This window comes from Lygodium microphyllum, chromosome 27 (assembly GCF_053477565.2).
Source record: "Lygodium microphyllum isolate KBCC chromosome 27, Lygodium_microphyllum_v1.1.10, whole genome shotgun sequence".
NCBI lineage: Eukaryota > Viridiplantae > Streptophyta > Polypodiopsida > Schizaeales > Lygodiaceae > Lygodium > Lygodium microphyllum.
The window spans coordinates 78,836,682-78,856,214 of NC_141161.1; the positions used below are offsets into that span (position 1 = coordinate 78,836,682).

General features: G+C 45.2%; 1 protein-coding gene across 1 annotated transcript in view; it reads left to right on the plus strand.

Annotated features, from left to right (window-relative positions):
• The first annotated feature begins 232 nt into the window (after positions 1-232).
• Positions 233-19,533, plus strand: part of LOC148012499 (coiled-coil protein) — a 184,379-nt gene continuing 165,078 nt past the window's right edge. Inside the window, exons 1-3 of the mRNA XM_087669604.1 lie at positions 233-493; positions 810-1,485; positions 1,708-1,875. Of these exons, the coding sequence (XP_087525730.1) occupies positions 1,393-1,485; positions 1,708-1,875 (261 nt within the window). The 5' untranslated portion in view covers positions 233-493; positions 810-1,392. The remainder of the gene's footprint in view (positions 494-809; positions 1,486-1,707; positions 1,876-19,533) is intronic.

The window sequence follows — 19,533 nt, forward strand, 5'->3', positions numbered from 1 at the left end:
ACTCGAGTATTTTAAACCAAAGGGTGGAATGCACCCATAGAGTTGTTGTAAGTTACACACATGTAGCGCACATATGTAGATCCTCAAACACGCACATAGCAAGGTTACACTCACGAGAATTTCAAACTAGAGGTGATATTCACCCATAGAGTTGTTGTAAGTTAGCGTGTGACTCCAACGGCTGCCCGATTCAAGAGGCACACAAGTTATTCTTTTGAGCTCCAAGGAATTGAAGGGGAAATCCTTTTTCCCATTGATGAGCCTTGCACAGAAAAACAAAACCATCAACCATGCACTACGATAGGCGACACGCAAAATGCTCTTCATGTTCAACAGCATTACTCCGTCATTTCGCCTCGTTTCTTTTGCAGCATTGTGATCTCGTACTAGGATAAAAGAACAGGAGAAGAAAGAAAGGAGGAACGAACACAGGTAGAGGCAAGACGCTGGCGAGAGATCGGACGTGCTTAGGGTTTGATCCACTGCATCACAGGTATGGCCTTTGATCTTCCTGATAGAATCTTCTGCATAATTCTCTCTGTCACTTCTTCTTCATCCTTCTCCTGCTCCTCCACCCGGTCTGCCTCTTCCTTCGCCTCTTCGTTACCTTATTCGTTTCGTCTCCTTGGTCTTCATCTCACATGTCTGGAAACGCGCGACATGTGAAAACCCGCGTAAATCCTCGCGCATTGCTCTCAAGAAGCACCATATAAACATTAACATGACTTCTTTCCACTTCTTTTGATGCCAAAGGCACATAAAAAAACCAGGCAGCTATGTTTCTCGTCCCTCATTCTTCGTTCCTGCAGATCCAGTGGACAAAGTCACAGTATTGCTGCGGCGAGTGCGGATTGCTTTATAGATACCCGTCTTTACAGCAACAGTTGTTGATTCACTCTTGTAACAACTGGCCGATTAGACCAAAGCAACACGATAAATAAAGTCAGTCCTTATTCTTGGAGTGTCCTTCAATCGAGATTGGTTAATATATACATCAGCAGCTGCAAACAGTCTTTAACATCTGGGTATTCTCGACGTCACAATATTGTTTAGAATGAACCGGCAGTTGGAATGTACTTTTTGAGACTGGATCATTTCTTGTTCAGTTTGATTTTGGAGCTGTTTACCACCTCAATCTTGAGCTGAAATCGAAGAATCTGAATTGTGATAAATTGATCAGATGATATCTATTTCAGCGCACAGTGCCAGTAGTTATCTGTATTCGAGCGGGCAGTGCAACGTCTATGTACATTTTCAAACATCAAGCTGGTTGATGTGCATTTGTAGATGCTGCATTATTCAAAGCATACATGTTATGGAAGAATAATGGCATCTTTTGTAGTATATTTTCTCTCTGTGGAAGTCTTTGAAAGTCCAGGCTGACAACTAGACATGGATCTCGTTAACCTTGGTGGGAAATTTTTGCAATCTGTGAGATCAGGAAGGGCTCTCAGCATTACTGCATCTCCATCAGACAAACCCGAGGTTGGTTTGTTTACCTAAGGCTGCAAGTTGCTGTGCATTTTGGGTCTTAGGTTGAATCATCATGTGATGTTTTGGAACAATTTTAACATCAGACGTAACTTCATATTCCTGCAACTTTTCATCCATCTGTTAGTAGAGAATTCTTCTGTTGGTTATTGCTGTATTTGTTTGCATGTTGTTGAATAAAGGTTTATTTTCGCTGAATACTCCCAAATCTTTTAGGTGCCAGCTCGTGCCGCAGCAGCAGCAGCTGTAGCTCGAACTATTGCAGGGCTTCCACCTCATCAACGTCTGAAGCTGCCATCAACTTTGGGAGGTGCTGCATCTTTTTATGGAAGTTCCTCTCATGGAGAAAAGCCTGAGGAACTGGATAGCCAATTTCATGAGCAGGTTGAACAACTTTGATCTTTTGGGTTTGGATAGCCAGTTTTAATGATGCTCATTATGAACAACCCGTCTCCCTTTCTTTTGCTTCTTGTCACAATGTGAACTTGTAGAGATGAAGTTAAATGATTTATGGAACATTTCTTTGTCCCCCTTAAGTGCATCAAAGGTTGTGTTGGAGTTCATTCTTTATCTTTCTTTATACTAAACATTCTTCCCTTTCTTTTACCTATTAAGAAGACCAAGATGTGGAAGGGTTCATCTTTTGCGGAGAAAGGGAAGGGTATGGTTGCACCTCTCTCTATTGCTTTCTAGTGCTGGTGATGCGATCATCCCTCATGACTCTCCAGTGCTAGAGGGGAGTGTGAGAGGGTGGTGAAGTGGGATAGTTGGGCCTCATCTATACATGTATACAGGTGCAACGGACCAAAGAGGGGCTTCCCTTTTTCATCGACCGAAGTTTGATAGGTTTTAAAATTCTAGACTTGGGATTGATATCTAGGTTCATGATGGGCTGTTTCTTGATAGAGAGTGGGCTTTTGGAAGGGTTCATCTTTTGCAGAGAAGGGGAAGGACATGGCCGCATCGCTCTGTGTTGCTTTCTAGTGTTGGTGATGCGGTCATCCCTCATGACTCTCTAGTGTCAAAGGGGAGTGTGAAAGGGTGGTGAGGTGGAATAGTTGGGCTTCATCTAAACATGTATATAGGTGCAAAGGACGCAAAGAAGAGCTTCCCTTTTACATCAACTGAAGTTTGGTAGGTTTTAAAATCCTGGAGTTGGGATTGATATCTAGGTTCATGATGGGTTGTTTCTTGATAGAGAGTGGGCTTTGCTTCTAGTTCAAGGTCACACGAGGAACACTTTGGAAAATTTGGCCGAAGTTGGGGAATCCATGGCCATGTATGCTAGAGAGATATTGTTTACAAACATAGAGGGTTTCTATGGATCCTTTTTGTTTTCAAGAGAGTTGGTATGATTGACATCAACATCAAGTTCTTTTTGAGATACCTTGGTGGTGGCTTGCACACCCATTGCTTGCATATCCATGGTCCTATCTCAGTGTCATTGTTGTATGTACCATGATGAGTCGTAATCATTGTCTCTTGTAATGTACTAGATCACCCATGATTTGAGAGAGGGTGTTAGCAAATTAAACAGTTCATGTGCGAGTCTATGCATGAATTGTGGGTTGGGCACATGTTTCTACGAGTTGAGATTTAATAGTGCTTGATTTTTGGGCTTGGGCTAATTGGGCACTTATTTTGTTGATCAACTTCATTTATGGTATGCTCTTGATATTGGCCAGCTTTTTTAGACCGATGGCCTATTTATAGGTTGGACTTTCTTCTTCTTAGTTGTAATCGTCAATATACTTAAGACATGTGTGAGCCTTACTGGAGAGAGAAAGAGCCAATGCCAGTACTTATACAACCGGTGATTTTCTATTATCTTGTACAGTTTTTTTTCTTGGTTTATGGATTTCATTTCTTCAACGTTCTTTTGAGTCTTCTACGGACTCGAGGATACACTAGGTCAAAGGCAAAAGTTGTGATAAGTTATGCCAGCTGGGCTTTGGGGGTCAGTTGGTGTTAGTTTTGACCCTAGGACAATTGTTGGGCCAAGAAATATCAATGGTGACACTAGGGATCATCATTAATTAAATAATTAATGCCAGTCTAAGGTTGCTTAGCCAATTTAATTATGGATGGGCACATTTAATTTTGGGTAGGGTTAGAAGGGCAAAAATTAATTTTCAGGGTTAAACTAACTAAATGGCTGGATAATCTGGAAAAATGGGTTTAGAAGGTTGCCACTTGGCAAAAATGCCCACGCAAATTGAGAAAACGTTTTTGGGGGCTGGATCTCAACCATTTAGTTAGTTTACAACTTGGAGAAGAGAGAGAGAGAGAGAGAGAGAGAGAGAGAGAGAGAGAGAGCTATTGGTCTATTTTCTAATCAGAGATCAGCAATTTGTTGCAGAAGACAGCCATTTGGGGATCTTAGCAGGCAGGGGATAGTGAGGAGATACCTTCTAGGGGTTGGCAACAGCATTGCTGATTAGGTGACAACATTTTGGAGGTGCCTAGTAGTAGGTGATTGCATTAAATGCAGGCTGGATCAGCTAGCATGCAGATTAAGGGTTTTTTCATGAAGAAAATCAGATTTCTTTCTCATCTTGATTTTCTCTTACCTTCTTCAGTAATTTCTTAAAAGATCTCAGCATTTCTCAGCCATTTGGAGTAGATCTCAGCTATATTTGGTGGATAGCAAGAGGATTTCTGTTGTAAATCTTAAATTTCTATAGAAATTAGGATTTGACAGCCACCTTGGGATTCGTGCCAATAGGAGAAGGCATCATACATTGAATTCAGCACCTGAAATTTGTGTAATTATCGGGGAATTCAAAAGCTAGTCCATTTATTATAAATTGGGGCAGCATTCAACCAGTTTGTGATTCCAATTGTGCAATTCTTGGATAAAAAGACAAGAGACAAATAACCTGAACTGCTTGCTAATTGTTTTTATAGTAAGGGACTTTTGGAATAGCAAAGAAGATTGTGGAATTTTAGCTTGTACTCATTCCACTAGCAATCAAAGTTAAAGAAATACCGAAAGGGGTGCCAATTTTGGGGCTAACAGGGTGTTCAATGTCTAAGATTATTAAGATAAATTGTGCATTTCAATTTATGTTTATTTGTTGATTGTTGTAATTGCATACTTAATTAGGGAATTACCAACCTCTTCAAGAAGGAAGGTTGGTTTCATAATGCCTCAAGAGAGCCTCTGTAGGAGTAGCTTGAGAAAGCACCAAAGGATCCTATGAAGGAGTTGTTTGAGCCATCATGAATTAGCATGTGATAGTATGTATAATCAAGAACAAACCAATCAATAAATGATAGCCTCAGGTAACCCTTTAGAAGAGCCTCGGCTTTGATACTATGTAGAGATATAGTAGGGTTTGCTAGAGATAACATAGAGTATATAACCATAACTGAAACACAATGAATCCAAATACAAACACAAAAATGCAAAAATGCAAAATGGCGATAACTGAATAATGAATGAATAAATGAGCGAAAAGTACTTATAATGAATGAATGTGTACAGAATGCCCAAGGATAGAGCTATCCAATAGTTGTCGGTTTTCGTGAGAGCGGTTTGAGGGAGGTGTCGATGTTTGTCTTTCATCGAAGATGGATTGCAAGTGTAGTAACTACTAGTGGGAGGAGAGATTGATGAAAAAAAGTGTTGAGAACACAAAAACAATCTACTACAAATGATGATGACATGAGCAAACTTGGGCAAAACATAGCTCATAGGAGTTTCCAAGCTGAAGGGTGATAGAGCTGGAGATGACCATGTCAATAAGCTGAATGGAGAGGACATGAACCGGGGAAAAACATAGCCTCAAGAAGTCACTAGGATGAAGATGATAGATGTGGATGGCCATTGCAGGAGTTGGAGATGGTGGCAGTAGCAAACTAAGATGAAATGCAAGCTGGAAGAGTCGGTAGGCCGATGGGCAGTGACTGAGAATCACCTAGCAATAACTGGATGACGTGTGTGATGGATGGAGGTAGGGAATATATGGGGTAACTTGTAAACAAGGAATGAGGCAAGTGGCTAGGTAGTCTCCTATTTATAGATGTGGATCCTCCCAAAGTTTGGGTGTTTGTGACGGGACTCAAAAACTTTGGTAATTTTTGAGTTTTTGGGCCGTATTAATAGCAAACTAAGATGAAATGCAAGCTAGAAGAGTTGGTAGGCCGATGGGCAGTGACTGAGAATCACCTAGCACAGCTGGATGACGTGTGTGATGGATGGAGGTAGGGAATATCTAGGGTAACTTGTAAACAAGGAATGAGGCAAGTGGCTAGGTAGTCTCCTATTTATAGATGTGGATTCTCCCAAAGTTTGGGTGTTTGTTGACGGGACTCAAAAAAACTTTGGTAATTTTTGAGTTTTGGGGCTGTATTAATAAGCTAGGTAAGGTTTAATGAGAAATGCTCCCTTAGCTTAATGATTTGTGTGGTAGGAGCAAAAGTGTCATCAAATTCTACACTTGGCCTTTGAGAAAAACATTCCAAGTGAGCCTTGTGTCTGTCGAATGAGGTGTTATTGAGATACTTAGTCTTAAAGACCTAGTTTACTCCGATCACTTTGTGATGAGCAGGCCTAGGCACAAAATGCGACATGCTTTTCCACTCTATAGCCTCCATTTTCTACTCCATGGTCTTCCACCAATGATCATACTTCAATGCCTCTCAAATTGATGTAGGGTCTTGATTCTACATGGCACGTGCCATCAACTTGTAATTGGTGTATAATAGCTCCCTTATAAATGCTGGTTTCATCAAGACCGTTGTAGTCTATCTTGTGGCCCCAACTCCTCGAGAGGACCCTATATCCCTGCATCATGGAGTGTCTCTCGAATAAAGCGGGAGGAGGCTAATACTCTTGCCGCTTTGCATTTGCTGAAGTCTAAGGAATATCCATCGGAGGGGATTTTTCAATGAGAGAGTCTCCTCCTTTGGAACCTTAGACTATATTGGCTCCACATGAATTGGCTCTGATGACCGACTGTCACCCAGATCTCCAAGAATGGGGTGCTCGAGTCCTCACCCACTTTTGCAGTTGGAAGCTTGATGAATCTAACATCAGACTATATTGGCTCCACATGAATTGGCTCCGATGACCAACTGTCACCCAGATCTCCAAGAATGGGGTGCTCGAGTCCTCACCCACTTTTGTAGTTGGAAGCTTGATGAATCTAACATCATGGTTGGTGTAGATATCTCGGGAAGCAAGATCATAAAGTTGATATTCCACTTAGATTGAGAGTTATAGCTAACAAACACTTGCTTTTTGCGGCTCAAACATATCATGCTTCTTGCATGAGATGAAGACACGTGCATCATATTTGAACACCTTGAAGTAAGAAACATCAAGCTTCTAACCAAAGCACACCTCCTTTGGAGTCATGTGCGGAATAGTGGATATGGGCGATTTGTTAAGGATATGGATAGCTGTGGCTATTGCTTTTGCCCATAAGAATTGGGGTACTTCTCGATGCTCCAGCATACTCCTTGCCATCTCAATCATAGTCTTGTTCTTTCGTTTCAAGTCACTGTTGTCCTACAGAGTGTTGGATTTCTAAACACCTTGTCGTTTAGTTATTGCATTTTCGTCAGTTCGTGAACTCCTGATGATTCCCTTACTTTGCATAGAACTGAGGCATTTTGTTGGAGGTGAATTGCCCACCTTTATCAGCTCTAATCGTCTTTAACTTTCTTTCATATTGATTTTTCTCGAAGATGAGCTAGTCTCTAAATGCAACTTGTGGTTTTTCTTGCATATCATTTAGCTAAAATCATCAACAATCAGGATGAAATAAATACTTCCCTTGAGGGTCTTTGTTCACATTGGTCCATACAAATTTATAGATGCAAGCTCAACGGGGCCCGTGGCTTGATGACAAGCTTTGTTCGGAATAACATCACATTGTTGTTTACCTGGGATGTAGGATATACACAAGGGTATGGTTGTTAGCAAGTTTGTCAGCTTATGTGAGTCTGTGCATGCGTATTAGGGCTAGGCACATTGCCTTTTATTTAGGCGTTATTTTAGTGATTTTTGTGTGGCATTTGTGCCATTTTATGCCATTTGGTTAGCATTAAATGTTGGCCGACCAACTGCCATCTTAGGCCTATTTTATGCCTATTTATTCCATTGCTCCTCCCATTTATTCATCATCATTCTTCAGGTGATCTTGTTGGAGAGAGGAGCCAATGCCGGTGCCCACGCCCACGTAGCCAATGACTCAGCGTTGTATGTGTCATTCTCGTGTTTGGTATATGGATTCCATTTCCCGAGCACATCTCTGAGTTCTTCTCTTTTGCAGTGTTCTTTTGTTTTCTTTCTCTTTTGTCTTGTGTTCAGCAGTTTATTTCAGCACTTGTTTATGCTTCCATTGCTGCACCACTTCTGACATGATATCAGATTGTAGGATCTAGGTTTCTGCTGTAAATTTTTTGGTGATTATAGGTCTTTCTTCCCTTTGTTGATCAGGCGACCTACTGCTGGTGGTTTTCAGCTTGTGTGTACTCAGCTATTGTGTGCATTTTCAGATCAGCAACCTGCATTTTCAGCCTGCACCTGGATTCCAGCTTGCAATTGTTAGTTTGCTGCATTAAATGCTCAACCAGCTTGTGTTTTTTTGGTTTTCTGCCCCTAATTGTGGCTGGGCGATTGTTTGTACAGGCCGTTTTTGCTGTTTCTGGCAGTTATTGTCTGGATTTTCTCCATTTGCAGCCGTTATTTTTACTTCTGATCATATTTTTGGTTCCACTGCATGTGAACTCTCATTTTGTGAAGTTTTTGCTGTTGGTTTTTGGCTCTATTTTCTCTCCATATACCCTCTATCCTCTATCTTCTTCTCCTCTCTCGATGGCTCCTCTATGCGCTTCTACAGATGATAAGTTACATGGACTTGACTATCTTACATGGAGTGCTATGATGAAAGCTTCTTCTACAGATGAAAAGTTACATGGACTTGACTATCTTACATGGAGTGCTGTGATGAAAGCTTGGTTTGTGCAGAAGCAGATTTGGTACATTGTATGTGGAGCTATTCCTTGGCCTCATTGTCCTTTTCCTCTTCCCAAAGATTTTGATGAGGATAGCCGTGAGGAAGTTGTGCTTGCATGGCATTTGGATGATGCATGTGCGTATTCTGCCCTGCTTCGGTGCATTTCTGAAGAAGTCCTACTGGCAGTTACCTCTGCAGGGCATCTCACGAAGTATGGTTGGAGCTTTAGATGTCATATGAGGCACCTTCCATCATGTGTGTCATGATCCTTTATGGCCAATTTTAACAGATGAAGTTTGAGCTGAAGGACACCATTCGGTTCTTTTTGCTCCGTGTTACACATGTACAAGACCAACTTCGACACATGCAGTTTGCCCTTCCAGAGGCACATCTAGTGGGAATGGTGCTCTACAAGCTCCCTCGAAGTTTGATGGAGTGGCCAATGTTTTGTGGGTGCAAACATCGTCTTCACCTGTGAGCTTTACACGTCCTCGATATTGCTTGAGTATGCGGCATCTTTGCATTTACAAGGGAGGCTTTTGCCTTGGTATGAAGATTCTAGTGAGGCATTTATAGCTTTAGAGAGGGGTGATAGGAAGAAGAAGTCGAAAGCCCAGTGATAATGAGGTTCTAGTGAGGCCTTTACAACTTGAGAGAGGGTTGATAGGAAGAAGTCGAAGGCCCAAAGTTATCACTGCGGTAAGAAGGGAGACTTGCGGAAGGACTACAAGGAGTTAGCAACCTCATGGTAGAAGGAGAAGAGGGATGTGGACTCCTCTGACACGTCATTCTCTTCCTCAGATTCCAATTCTGATCCTTTGGCGAAGGAGAAGTCCAAGGCACGAAAAGGATCTGCTTCCTTAGATTGAGAAAAGGGCTTGACCGCCCCTTCCTCTGTTGCTTTCTAGTCTAGGTGATGCGGTCATCCCTCACGACTCTCCAGTGCCAAAGAGGGAGTGTGAGAGGGTGGTGAGATGGGGAAGCTGCACCTCATTTGTACAAGTATACAAGTGCACAGGTTCTACATAGGGACGTCCCTAACACATCAACCGAAGTTTGGCAAGTTTAAATCTTGGTGCTGGGATTGACATCAAGGTTCATGATGGGTTGTTATTTGACAAAGAGCGGGATTGGCTCCTAGTCCGAGCTCACATGAGGGGACACTTTGGCAGTCTTGGCCAAAGGATCCATGATGACACATGTTCAGAGGCATTTTTGGCAGGATTCTCTTGTATGCTTCTACAAGACATTGTTGATGGACATAGAGATTTGTTATGACTCTTCTTTATTTTCGGGAGTTGGTATGATCGAGGAAGGCACTAGGTTCTCTCCAAGACACCTTGGTGGTGGCTTGATCACCTACTACTTGTGTATCCATGGTTCTACTCTGGTGATTTTTTGTTGTATGGACTATGATTAGTCTTTATCATTGTATTGTCTCAGCTCCCCCATGATCTAAGATATTAGGGCTGGGTACATTGGCTTTTATTTAGGCAGTATTTTAGTGGCTTTTGTGTGGCATTTTTGCCAGTCTATTGGCCAGTTAGTTGCATCTTAGGCCTATTTTATGCCTATTTATTTTGTGGCTCCTCCTCCCATTCAGTCATCATCATTCTTCAGATGCTTTTCTTGTTGGAGAGAGGAGCTAGTGGCGATGCCCATGCAGCTAGTGACCTACTGTAATATGTGTCATTCTCGTATTTGGTATATGGATTTCATTTTCCGAGCACATCGTTGAGTTCTCTTCGTTTACAGTGTCCTGTTTTATGCTTCCATTGCTACACCACTTTTGACAATGGTCTACCTTACCATTTGGTAAGCCACAAACCGATCACTCACGAGTAGCCTTTTGAAGGTACTTGTAGTTAAGGTGATAGAATTGAGCATACCATAGCTTGTTTTGTGACTAAAAAGAAAGGAGACAGGAAGTAAGAGCTTTTGCACTCCGAAGCTTGTAGACACCATTGTCCTTCTTCCCTTGACACACCACCTATCAAGTTCATCCATCTAGAATATTGAAGAATGAAGCATGAAATTCCACAAGAAGGCCAAGTTTACATATCTTGCACATCAAGAGTATGTGGTAACCAAGATTGGGAACATATAAAACCTCCAATGAATGAACACCACCTTGGCCATTTGGAATAATGTGCATCTCACCAATGCCTTGTATCAGGAGAGAAGAACGGTCTTCAATAAGAAAATACGCTTGCATGGGATGCAAGTGGACAATAGCTTCCTTGGATGGAGTCGTGTGGCGGAAAGCACAACTATCAATGATCCATTCATGAGCTAGTGGGGCCATCTATGTTATTAGAGATGTAGAAGGTGTATTGATCACTTCTCGATGAGCAAATGTTGATGAAGATGGAGCAGTGGCTTCTCCTAATGACTCGGAGTCCTTGTTCTTTCCCCTCTTGCTTTCCTTCTTGTCCTTCAATTCCCTCCTCCAATGCTCAGACTTGCCTCATATATGGCAAAAAGTGTCTTTCTCCTTCTTGGATTATGTGGCAAGCAATGTCTTTCTCCTTCTTAAACTTACTGTTGTTGTTGTTGCTTTTCTTTTGTATTTGGAACTTTGATATTTAAGAGTCTCTAATTTTTGAGGATGGTGGGACTTGAATGCTCCTTGTGGTCCAAAACCATAGGAATTGTATAGATTGAAGAGATTAATGTCATATAGACTGATTCTGATGATGATTTCATACTTGTAGCTTCTTCTCTTGATACTTTATAGCTGACTGATGCCTTGTCAGAATATACTCAGTGTTGGTTGGTAGATTTAGGGGCTTCCTTTCATGTGAGCCCTCATAGAGAGTGGTTTCACTCCTACTGCAATATGACTATATCTGTGTGTTTGTGTAATGACTTAGCATTAGAGATAGTTGCTATTGGTGATGTCCACAGATGTAGTTTGGTTCAAGTAGCGCATTCACTCTTTATCATGTATATCATATACTAGCTCTCACGAAGAGCCTTATCTCTACTGGCACTTTGGATGATATAGGTTATGTTGTCTCTTTTGGTGATTTCTCATGGAAGTTTACCCATGGGAATCTTGTTATCAACCATGAAACTACGTCCTTGGACATCCAGATGGGTACTAGAAGCATTGGCCATAGTGGTCATGAAGTGACGCAGTATGAACGCACTAAGGACACTTTGGGGTTAGGGCAGCGGAGTCCTATTTATAGGACTGTAAGGCCCTATTGTGCACATTCATTGTGCGATCACCACTCTTGGACTCTTGGCCCGTTGGCCGATGCATTTGTACACCGGGATGGTGTGGGCTGGTGGTATGGGATCATGGATGCGAACCCTTGGGATGTGGTTGTGACCTGGAGTGCTACCATCTCCCAGGCTCGAGGGTGAGATGTTTGGCTCTCCAACTGGGAGGTGAGTTTGATGTCCAATCCCTTTGTGAGTTTGGCTTGCGTCGAGTCTCGTGTATGTGAGAGTGCGCAAAGGAAGAAGAAACACGGAGAGAGAGAGAGAGAGAGAGAGAGAGAGAGAGAGAGAGAGAGAGCAGAAAATGAAGGAAGAAATACTGCATTGACTGAAATTAATGATGAATACAAAGCTGTGGACTAATCAGTCCCGGCACGCAGTTGGAGCATCAGTGAGGGCACCCGATCAGGCTGATGATGTCGGCAACACTGAAGACGAAGGAAGATGATGGTGTCGGAGTGTGCACCTGCCAAGGAAGGAGGGAAGATGATAATACAACTGATTGTCAAGTGAGAAATGGCTATAAATAGCCAAAAAACCCAAAAATTGGCCGACCTGAAATTTGAGGCAAAAAATATGTCCGAACAGCATTTAATGCTAGTAAAGATGCCAGGAATGCTCAGAAAAATCCCGGCAAGGGTGGACAATGTCCGGTTGGTGAGGCAGGCTGAAGAATGCATAAATTGCCCTAGGAAATGCACATTAAATCCCAACTAGAGGAGAAAATGCACTGAAATGCGATAAACTGAGTGCTCTAGAATGAGCTACCTTCTCCATCAAAACAAGTGATAGACAAGTCAAAGCTCCTAAAGTCCTAGTCTGACTCAGACTGAGGCTCACATGTAGGAGATGACAAGGTATGACAAACATGACTGCTAATACCGCCTTTCAGATCCTGGATGTGGTGGAAGGCCAAGGGAGAAACGGATCCTGGGGTGGCAAGAGGAATGCCAATGTTGATGAAGTCCGTCGATGAAGATTACCAATGAAGAAGCACCTCACGATCCTGGAAAACCCCTCTGAAGCACTAGGAGCCAGGAAATCCACAGCCGCATCACCGAGATCCTCCCCCTCTGAAAGGGATGGGGGGTATGAGAAAACCATCGAAGGAGAGAGTGGGGGATGGGAAGGAACCTGTGGAAAAGAGGGTGCACAAGTGGGAATGGGTGCAGCAATAGACAATTGCCTCTAAGGACCATGCATAAGAGAAGGGGAATGGAGCTTGGACAGCCCGCTCTCTTGCCAACCTGTCGCTATAACAGCCCCTATAGAAGAATCCTCAATACAAATGGCCTGCTCGATGAATACAACTCGGGTATGAAGCCTAGTAAGGCCATAGACTGAGAGGAGTGGAAAGTCCAAGTTTGAAACATAAAGAGCTTGGGAAAGGGAGCTCGACGTGCGGTTGGGAAATAAAGGCAAAGTGCCAATACCACAAATAGGCACCGCTCCAACGTTGAGAAAGGCTGACTATTCACATGGAAAGCCTATTATTATTACTGTTGATACAAGCCCAATCGGGATTGGATGGGCAATAGGGCAAGATGATGAGGAAGGGCAAAGATATGCAATACGCTTTGGTGCAAAAGTATTGACTGAACGACAGAGAAGATATCCACAGGTAAAAAGAGAATGATGGGGAATTGTGACAGCTCTTAAATGTGATAAGGAGTATTTTATGGGTGCTCATGTAGTCATTGAGACTGATTGTTTGTGGGTATTGGGTATGATTACTAGTTGTGAAGAAGGCTCCTCCAAGTCAACAATATGAAGGAACATTGACTCATGGGTAACCGTTGGAGTAGAGGTAGAAGGCTCGGATGTTTTAGCTCCATCCTTGGCTCTCGGACAAAGGTGAGGATACTTCTTCCAACATTTGTCCTCTGGATGTATCTCCTTCCCACAGTATGGGCATTTAGGCTTCTTTGACTCGGAGTTAGAACCTAAAGAACTCTCCTGTCTTTTAGCCTGTGACTTCCCTTTCTTCTGTGTCTCCCCTCTCGAACTTGCAACAAAAGCTTTGATGGAGGTGGATCCATTGGCTACCTCTTTGGTGCTTTCATCATACTCCAAAACAAGCGGGGCAAGCTCTTCCCATAGAAGCTTCTCACGGGTCCTCGATGTAAGAAGGCTGGTGTAGAAGACATCAAAACGGGGAGATAGCAGCTGAGTCAAAAGAATCATGGCCATATCCTTAGAAGAGATCATCCTGCCAAGGGACATAGCTCATCCCTCATGTCCTCTAACGTGTTGATATGATCCTTCATGGAAGAAGAATCATCAACAGCGAGCATCTATAATTTCTTCTCAGGAGTAATAAGATGGGCAAATGTCTTCTGATGGTACAAAGAAGCAAGCTTTGTCCACACTTCCACTACTTTCTGCAACTTGCGCACATGCACTAGGACAGAATCCTGTAAGCTCATAAAGAGGAAAGATCGAGCTCTTGAGTTGAGCCGATCCCACAAGGCTGCACGATCCATCAATGATCCAACGGTGGGATCCTCCATTGGATGGGGAATAGGGTGGGTATCAAACTCCCAAAGATTGAAGGTATCAAGGATACACTCCACCTTACACGACCAAAGTGAGTGGTTGGAACCATCAAGCCGATCTTCTTTGGGCAAAGAAGGGAGTACGGACACTTGTATAGAGGGTGCCATGGAAGGCATATGAAGGCCAACACAACAAGCCTTTTGTGAAACATGAAGAGAATGGGGAATACAGGCATCTCATACAAATGGGCTAGGTGACCTCCGGTCGTCGCGTGAACTAGCACGAAAGTCTCTCCGTCTCTCAGAAGAAGGAATAGAGACATTCTCCTCTGAATCAACAAAGAATTGGTGATAAGACATCTTCATATATATTTGCAATCATCAAACAATCTGCAACCAACAAAGAGTCAAGATGGAGTCGCCTATGTTAGAAAAGACCCAGAAGATGCTGTTGCCTGCAAGAGGAGAGAGAAAATGCTGCCGCCTGGAGAGAAAAACTGCTGCCTATCCTCCAGATGATGATGCCTCCTCCTTTGCTAATGTGGATAACCTCTTGTTGGCTGCGTTTGATGCAAACATAGGCTCCAAAAACCTAGAAAACTGTCGTCTACTCCTCTTGATGCTGCAAAACAGCAAAAGGCAGGTATGGAAGGCTGCGTTTCAGCCTAGACAGCAACGCCAGGGGCTGGAAAGGAAGGAAGAAGGGCTGCACTTGATGGTGTCCTCTTGTGCAATGGAAGCTCTCCTTCGTGCTCTCAGGTAGGCTCTCATACCATGTGAGAGTGTGCAACGGAAGGAGCACGAACATATATATATATATATATATATATATAGAGAGAGAGAGAGAGAGAGAGAGAGAGAGAGAGAGAGAGAGAGAGAGAGAGAGAGAGAGAGAGAGAGATGACGCCACCTGCGTGCCCTGCCTTGCCGTCGACTGGTTGACCGTCGCGGCCCTGTTCGCCATCGCCTTCGCCAGCGGGACCTGCTCGTCGCGGCCCTGTTCGCCATCGCCATCGCCATCGCCAGCGGGACCTGGTCGTCGCGGCCCTGTTCGCCATCGCCAGTCCGCCACTTGATGCCTGACGCCTGTTCGTCAGCATACCCGTCACCGTTGCCAGCATCTGGCGCCCGTTGGCTGCGTGCCCCGCCCTGCCGTCGTCCGTCTGACCTGCGAGCTCTGCTCCTGGTCAACGTGCGGCTGCGCTGCGTGTCAGAGCTCCTCCTGTCGCCATCGGACCTGGGCCCGCTGGACTGTCGCCTGACCCCTGCTTCGCAGCAAGTCTGCTGCTGACGGTTCAGCCCTGCCGTCGCCTGCCAGCCTTCCTCCTCAGCGTTCTGGCCTTTGTCACTGCCCGTTGGCCCTGTGTTTCGCCCTCTTGCATCGGCTCCGTTAGGGTTGCGCCCTAACCCACGCGCTATCTACACCCCCTCGGGATAGGCCACGGCTGAGGCCGACAAGTCTGCGGGACTTGCAGAGAGAGAGAGAGAGAGAGAGAGAGAGAGAGAGAGAGAGAGAGAGAGAGAGAGAGAGAGAGAGAGAGAGAGAGAGAGAGAGAGAGAGAGAGAGAGAGAGAGAGAGAGGTCGCGAGTGCGAAGACAGCAGTATGGCTGGCCTGGATATGGATTTTCTTGACCGGACGGTGGCAGCCCTTGGCCCTGATTCCGATGCAGGGGAGCCGGAAGATATGGTGCTATGCACGGAGGAGTTGCCGCCGGGTTCTGAACTGCCGCCTGCCGGCAAACGCTCCAAGCATACTTCTGATGAGCCAATGAGTCCTCCGGAACGCTCCTATGCGCAAGTGGCCTCTGATCCTGTGGATTCGCAGGAAATTGACTGGGAGCATTTGCTGGACTTTGCCAATACTCTGCTTGGCGATTATGTCCAGCATAATAATGAATCTTTTTCTGATGCGGGAACGGATGATGTGCTGGAAGCTACGGTGGACCCCAAATCAGTCTTGCGATCCTTCTCGGTGTTTTATGACCGTGCAGTTATACTTTTCTTCACTGGCAGGATCCCAGTGCTTCCGCATATTCGCCAGTGGTTGCACCATTTATTGCAAGGGGAGTCTGTTGAGGAGATCTTCCTTGGACCTCGCGGCTTTTATGAGGTGCTGTTGAAATCGGAAATGCATCGAGCTGAGCTCCTGTCCAAGTTGCCACTATTCTTTGATTGCCGCTTGGTCCATGTTGTGCCATGGCGCCCCATGGCCGACTTCCAGCGTCTGCTTCAACGAGAATGCCCGGTGTGGGTGGAGGTGGAAAATTGTCCGGCGGTCTATTGGCCCATGTTGAAGGATGCGATGGCGGTTGTGGGAACAGTGCTGGTTCCCCCAAGCCTCAGGGCGATGAACCGAAACCATTTATGCATGCTATGGGACACGGCCAGGAAAAGGCCCGCGTGGCTTCGCCTCAATTGTTCAGGCATGCATCCTTTGTATTTTCGCTTGAAATGGGGCAACTTTGCGGGACACTGCTTTTCATGTGGTAAATTGGGGCATTTCATGGCCGAATGCCCTGAAAGGCAACCGTCTTCGGAGGATGCGCAGGCTGTGCTGCCCAAGGATGACATGGTGCTTGATGCCACGCCCCAGGAAGCCCTTCAGTCTCCTTATGTCATGGATAAAGGCAAACAACAGGTCCTGAGTGTGGATTCCCGTCGCATTGACTGGATTGAGGCACGTCCCAAAAAAGGTAAAAAGTTGGATGCAGGCCTGGCGGATCTTGGGCCTACTGCTTCCCAGGATTCCGTGCGCATGTATACGCGCAGGAAAGAAATGGCCACTTCACAGCAGGCTGCGCGTCCTATGGCCCTGTCTGCCCCCCGTAATCAGTCTCCAAGGAGAGTCTATACCGACGGCCCCAAAGGCCCACCTGCTAAGCTGGCGTTTGATGCCAAAGGTAATGTTATTACACCCTGGGATCGGCGTTATCCCCGCCCCTCTCCCAAGGCAGTGGATTTCCCTTCTACCTCTAAAGCAGGTCGCCAGAATTCGTTTGCAGTATTGGCTGATTTTTTGGATGAGGGTGTCCTGGATGCTCTCGCGGAAAAGGTGAAATCGAGGCAGCAGGCGCTTCGTTCCTGACTTCCTTCTTTAAGGATACATGAAGATAGCCACCTGGAATGTGCGAGGCATTTGCTCTCGCCACAAGCAACATGCCATGTGGACCGTCTTGCATGAGAACCAGTGGGATGTATTGTGTGCAGTTGAGCACAAAAGTCACGGAGAAGCAGGAAAAGTGATGGATTGTCATGGATTCCGTCTGTTTTATGCAGGGACCCATGCTACGCACTATTCGGGCGTGCTGATGATTGTCCATGAGAAATATCAGCCTGTCCTTGTTAAAAATGATATACTGGGCCGCTTTCTGGTGATCGAAGTCTTATTTGAAGGAGAGATTTTATGGCTGTTGGGCCTCTATGCTCCGAATGATCCCGCATCCCGACGGGATCTTTGGTCCACTTTGCAGGGCTCCATGTCACTCGGCCGAAGGGGGTTTTTGATGGGAGATTTCAATATGTGTGTTGACTCTTCTCAGTCCACTTCAGGGTATTCGGTAATGGATACGCCGGAAAGCCGGGTGTGGAGTTCCTTTGCTTTGCACGTACTCAAGCAAGATCTTTGGTCGTGGCTTCACCCTTCTTTTTCAGGGTTTACTTTTCATTCCGCACAATATGCAACCACCTGGTCGCGATTGGACAGAATGTATATCATGCAGGGGGATGATTTTCTTCCCAAGATGCTGGAAATGAAGGTCTTGCAGCAATATGCGTTGTCGGACCATTTCCCCCTCCAGCTTGAGATGCGGGCACAATCTATTGCGCTTTTTGTGCAATTGCTGGATAGGCTCCCTTTACGTTTCAACTCCTCTTATTTGAAGCATTCAATTTTCCAGGGCTATATGCACAGTTGATTGAGAGGTTCTTATTGGACTTCGCCTCTGAGGGCCTGCCTTCATTTGCACGGCTGCTCTCTAATGTGCAGCGGGTTGCTCGGCAGTATGGGATCCATCATGCCTTGCTTTGTCGCCGACATCGACATGCAGCAGAAGACTTACTGGCTTTGGTCCGTTCCTTGCTTCTGGATTCCCTAGATGATGATTTTCTGCTGTCACTGGAGAGGCGTTTGGCCCATCTTATTCAAGTGTTTCAGTTGAAATCTTATCAACAGGCCAAGCTGCACAACTTGACTGACACATTGCAAGATAGTGCCTGCCTGTCTCATAAGTTCTTTCGCGCCTTGCATGCGTCTCCGGCTCGCGAAAATATGACCAGACTCCAGGATTCGGAAGGTCGCATGGTCACTGATCCGCAGACCATTGTCACTATGTGCAGAAATTATTTTATGGAACTTCTTGGTTCTTCTTCCTCGCCTTCTAGCCAGGTTACACATGCCCGCTCGGTCTTCTATCATTTGGTCCGCCAGCAGGTTCCAGTTGATATGCAAGCCACTTTGGAGGCGGATATTTGCGAGGAGGAGGTTATGGATGTTTTGTTGCACCTGCCGAAGGATAAAAGTCCTGGCTGGGATGGTCTCGCTAATGAATTCTTTCAGACCTCGGCCACGCAGTTGGTGAAGCCATTGGTGGTCATGGTTTAGCAGGTTTGGGAAACAGGGGTCATGCCCTCCTCATGGAAAGAAGGCCTTATCAAACTAATTCCAAAGGTCCCTTCGCCGTCAAAGCTGCACCACTGGCGACCAATCTCTTTGATGGGCTCCATGTATAAAATCTACTCCAAAGTGCTGGCAAATCGGCTTCACAAGCACCTTCCAGCTATTGTGCATCCTCTCCAATATGGTTTCATTAAGGGCCGCAACATTCTGCATAATATCTTAAATGTGCAAATGGCTATTGACTATGCGCGGCACTCCGGTCAGGAAGTGGTATTGATTCAATTGGACTTGGAAAAGGCGTTTGATTATGTGGACTGGTCTTTCATTGCAGATCTCATGTCTGCTATGGGCTTTGGTACCCGGATGTCCCGATTGATCTACACCATTAGTGCTGCGGCTTCCTCCAGAGTTATGCTCAATGGTGGGGTTACAGAGCCATTTCTCCTTGCACGCTCGGTCAGATAGGGTTGTCCTTTGAGCCCTCTCTTCTTTGCCCTGGCGACTCACCCGGTCCTTTCAATGTTATCCTCCATGGCAGCCTCTGCTCAGCTGGCCGGGCTGTCTCTTCCGTTGGGTCAGCACTTCGTTAGCCAATCTTTGGCTGATGACACCTTTATGATTTTGCAGGCGGACAGGGACAACATTCGAAGGGCATTAGATGTTTGGACACTCTTTGGTCAGGCCTCTGGGCTTCGCATCAATGCCTTTAAGTCAGCCATTCTCAGTTGTACGGAG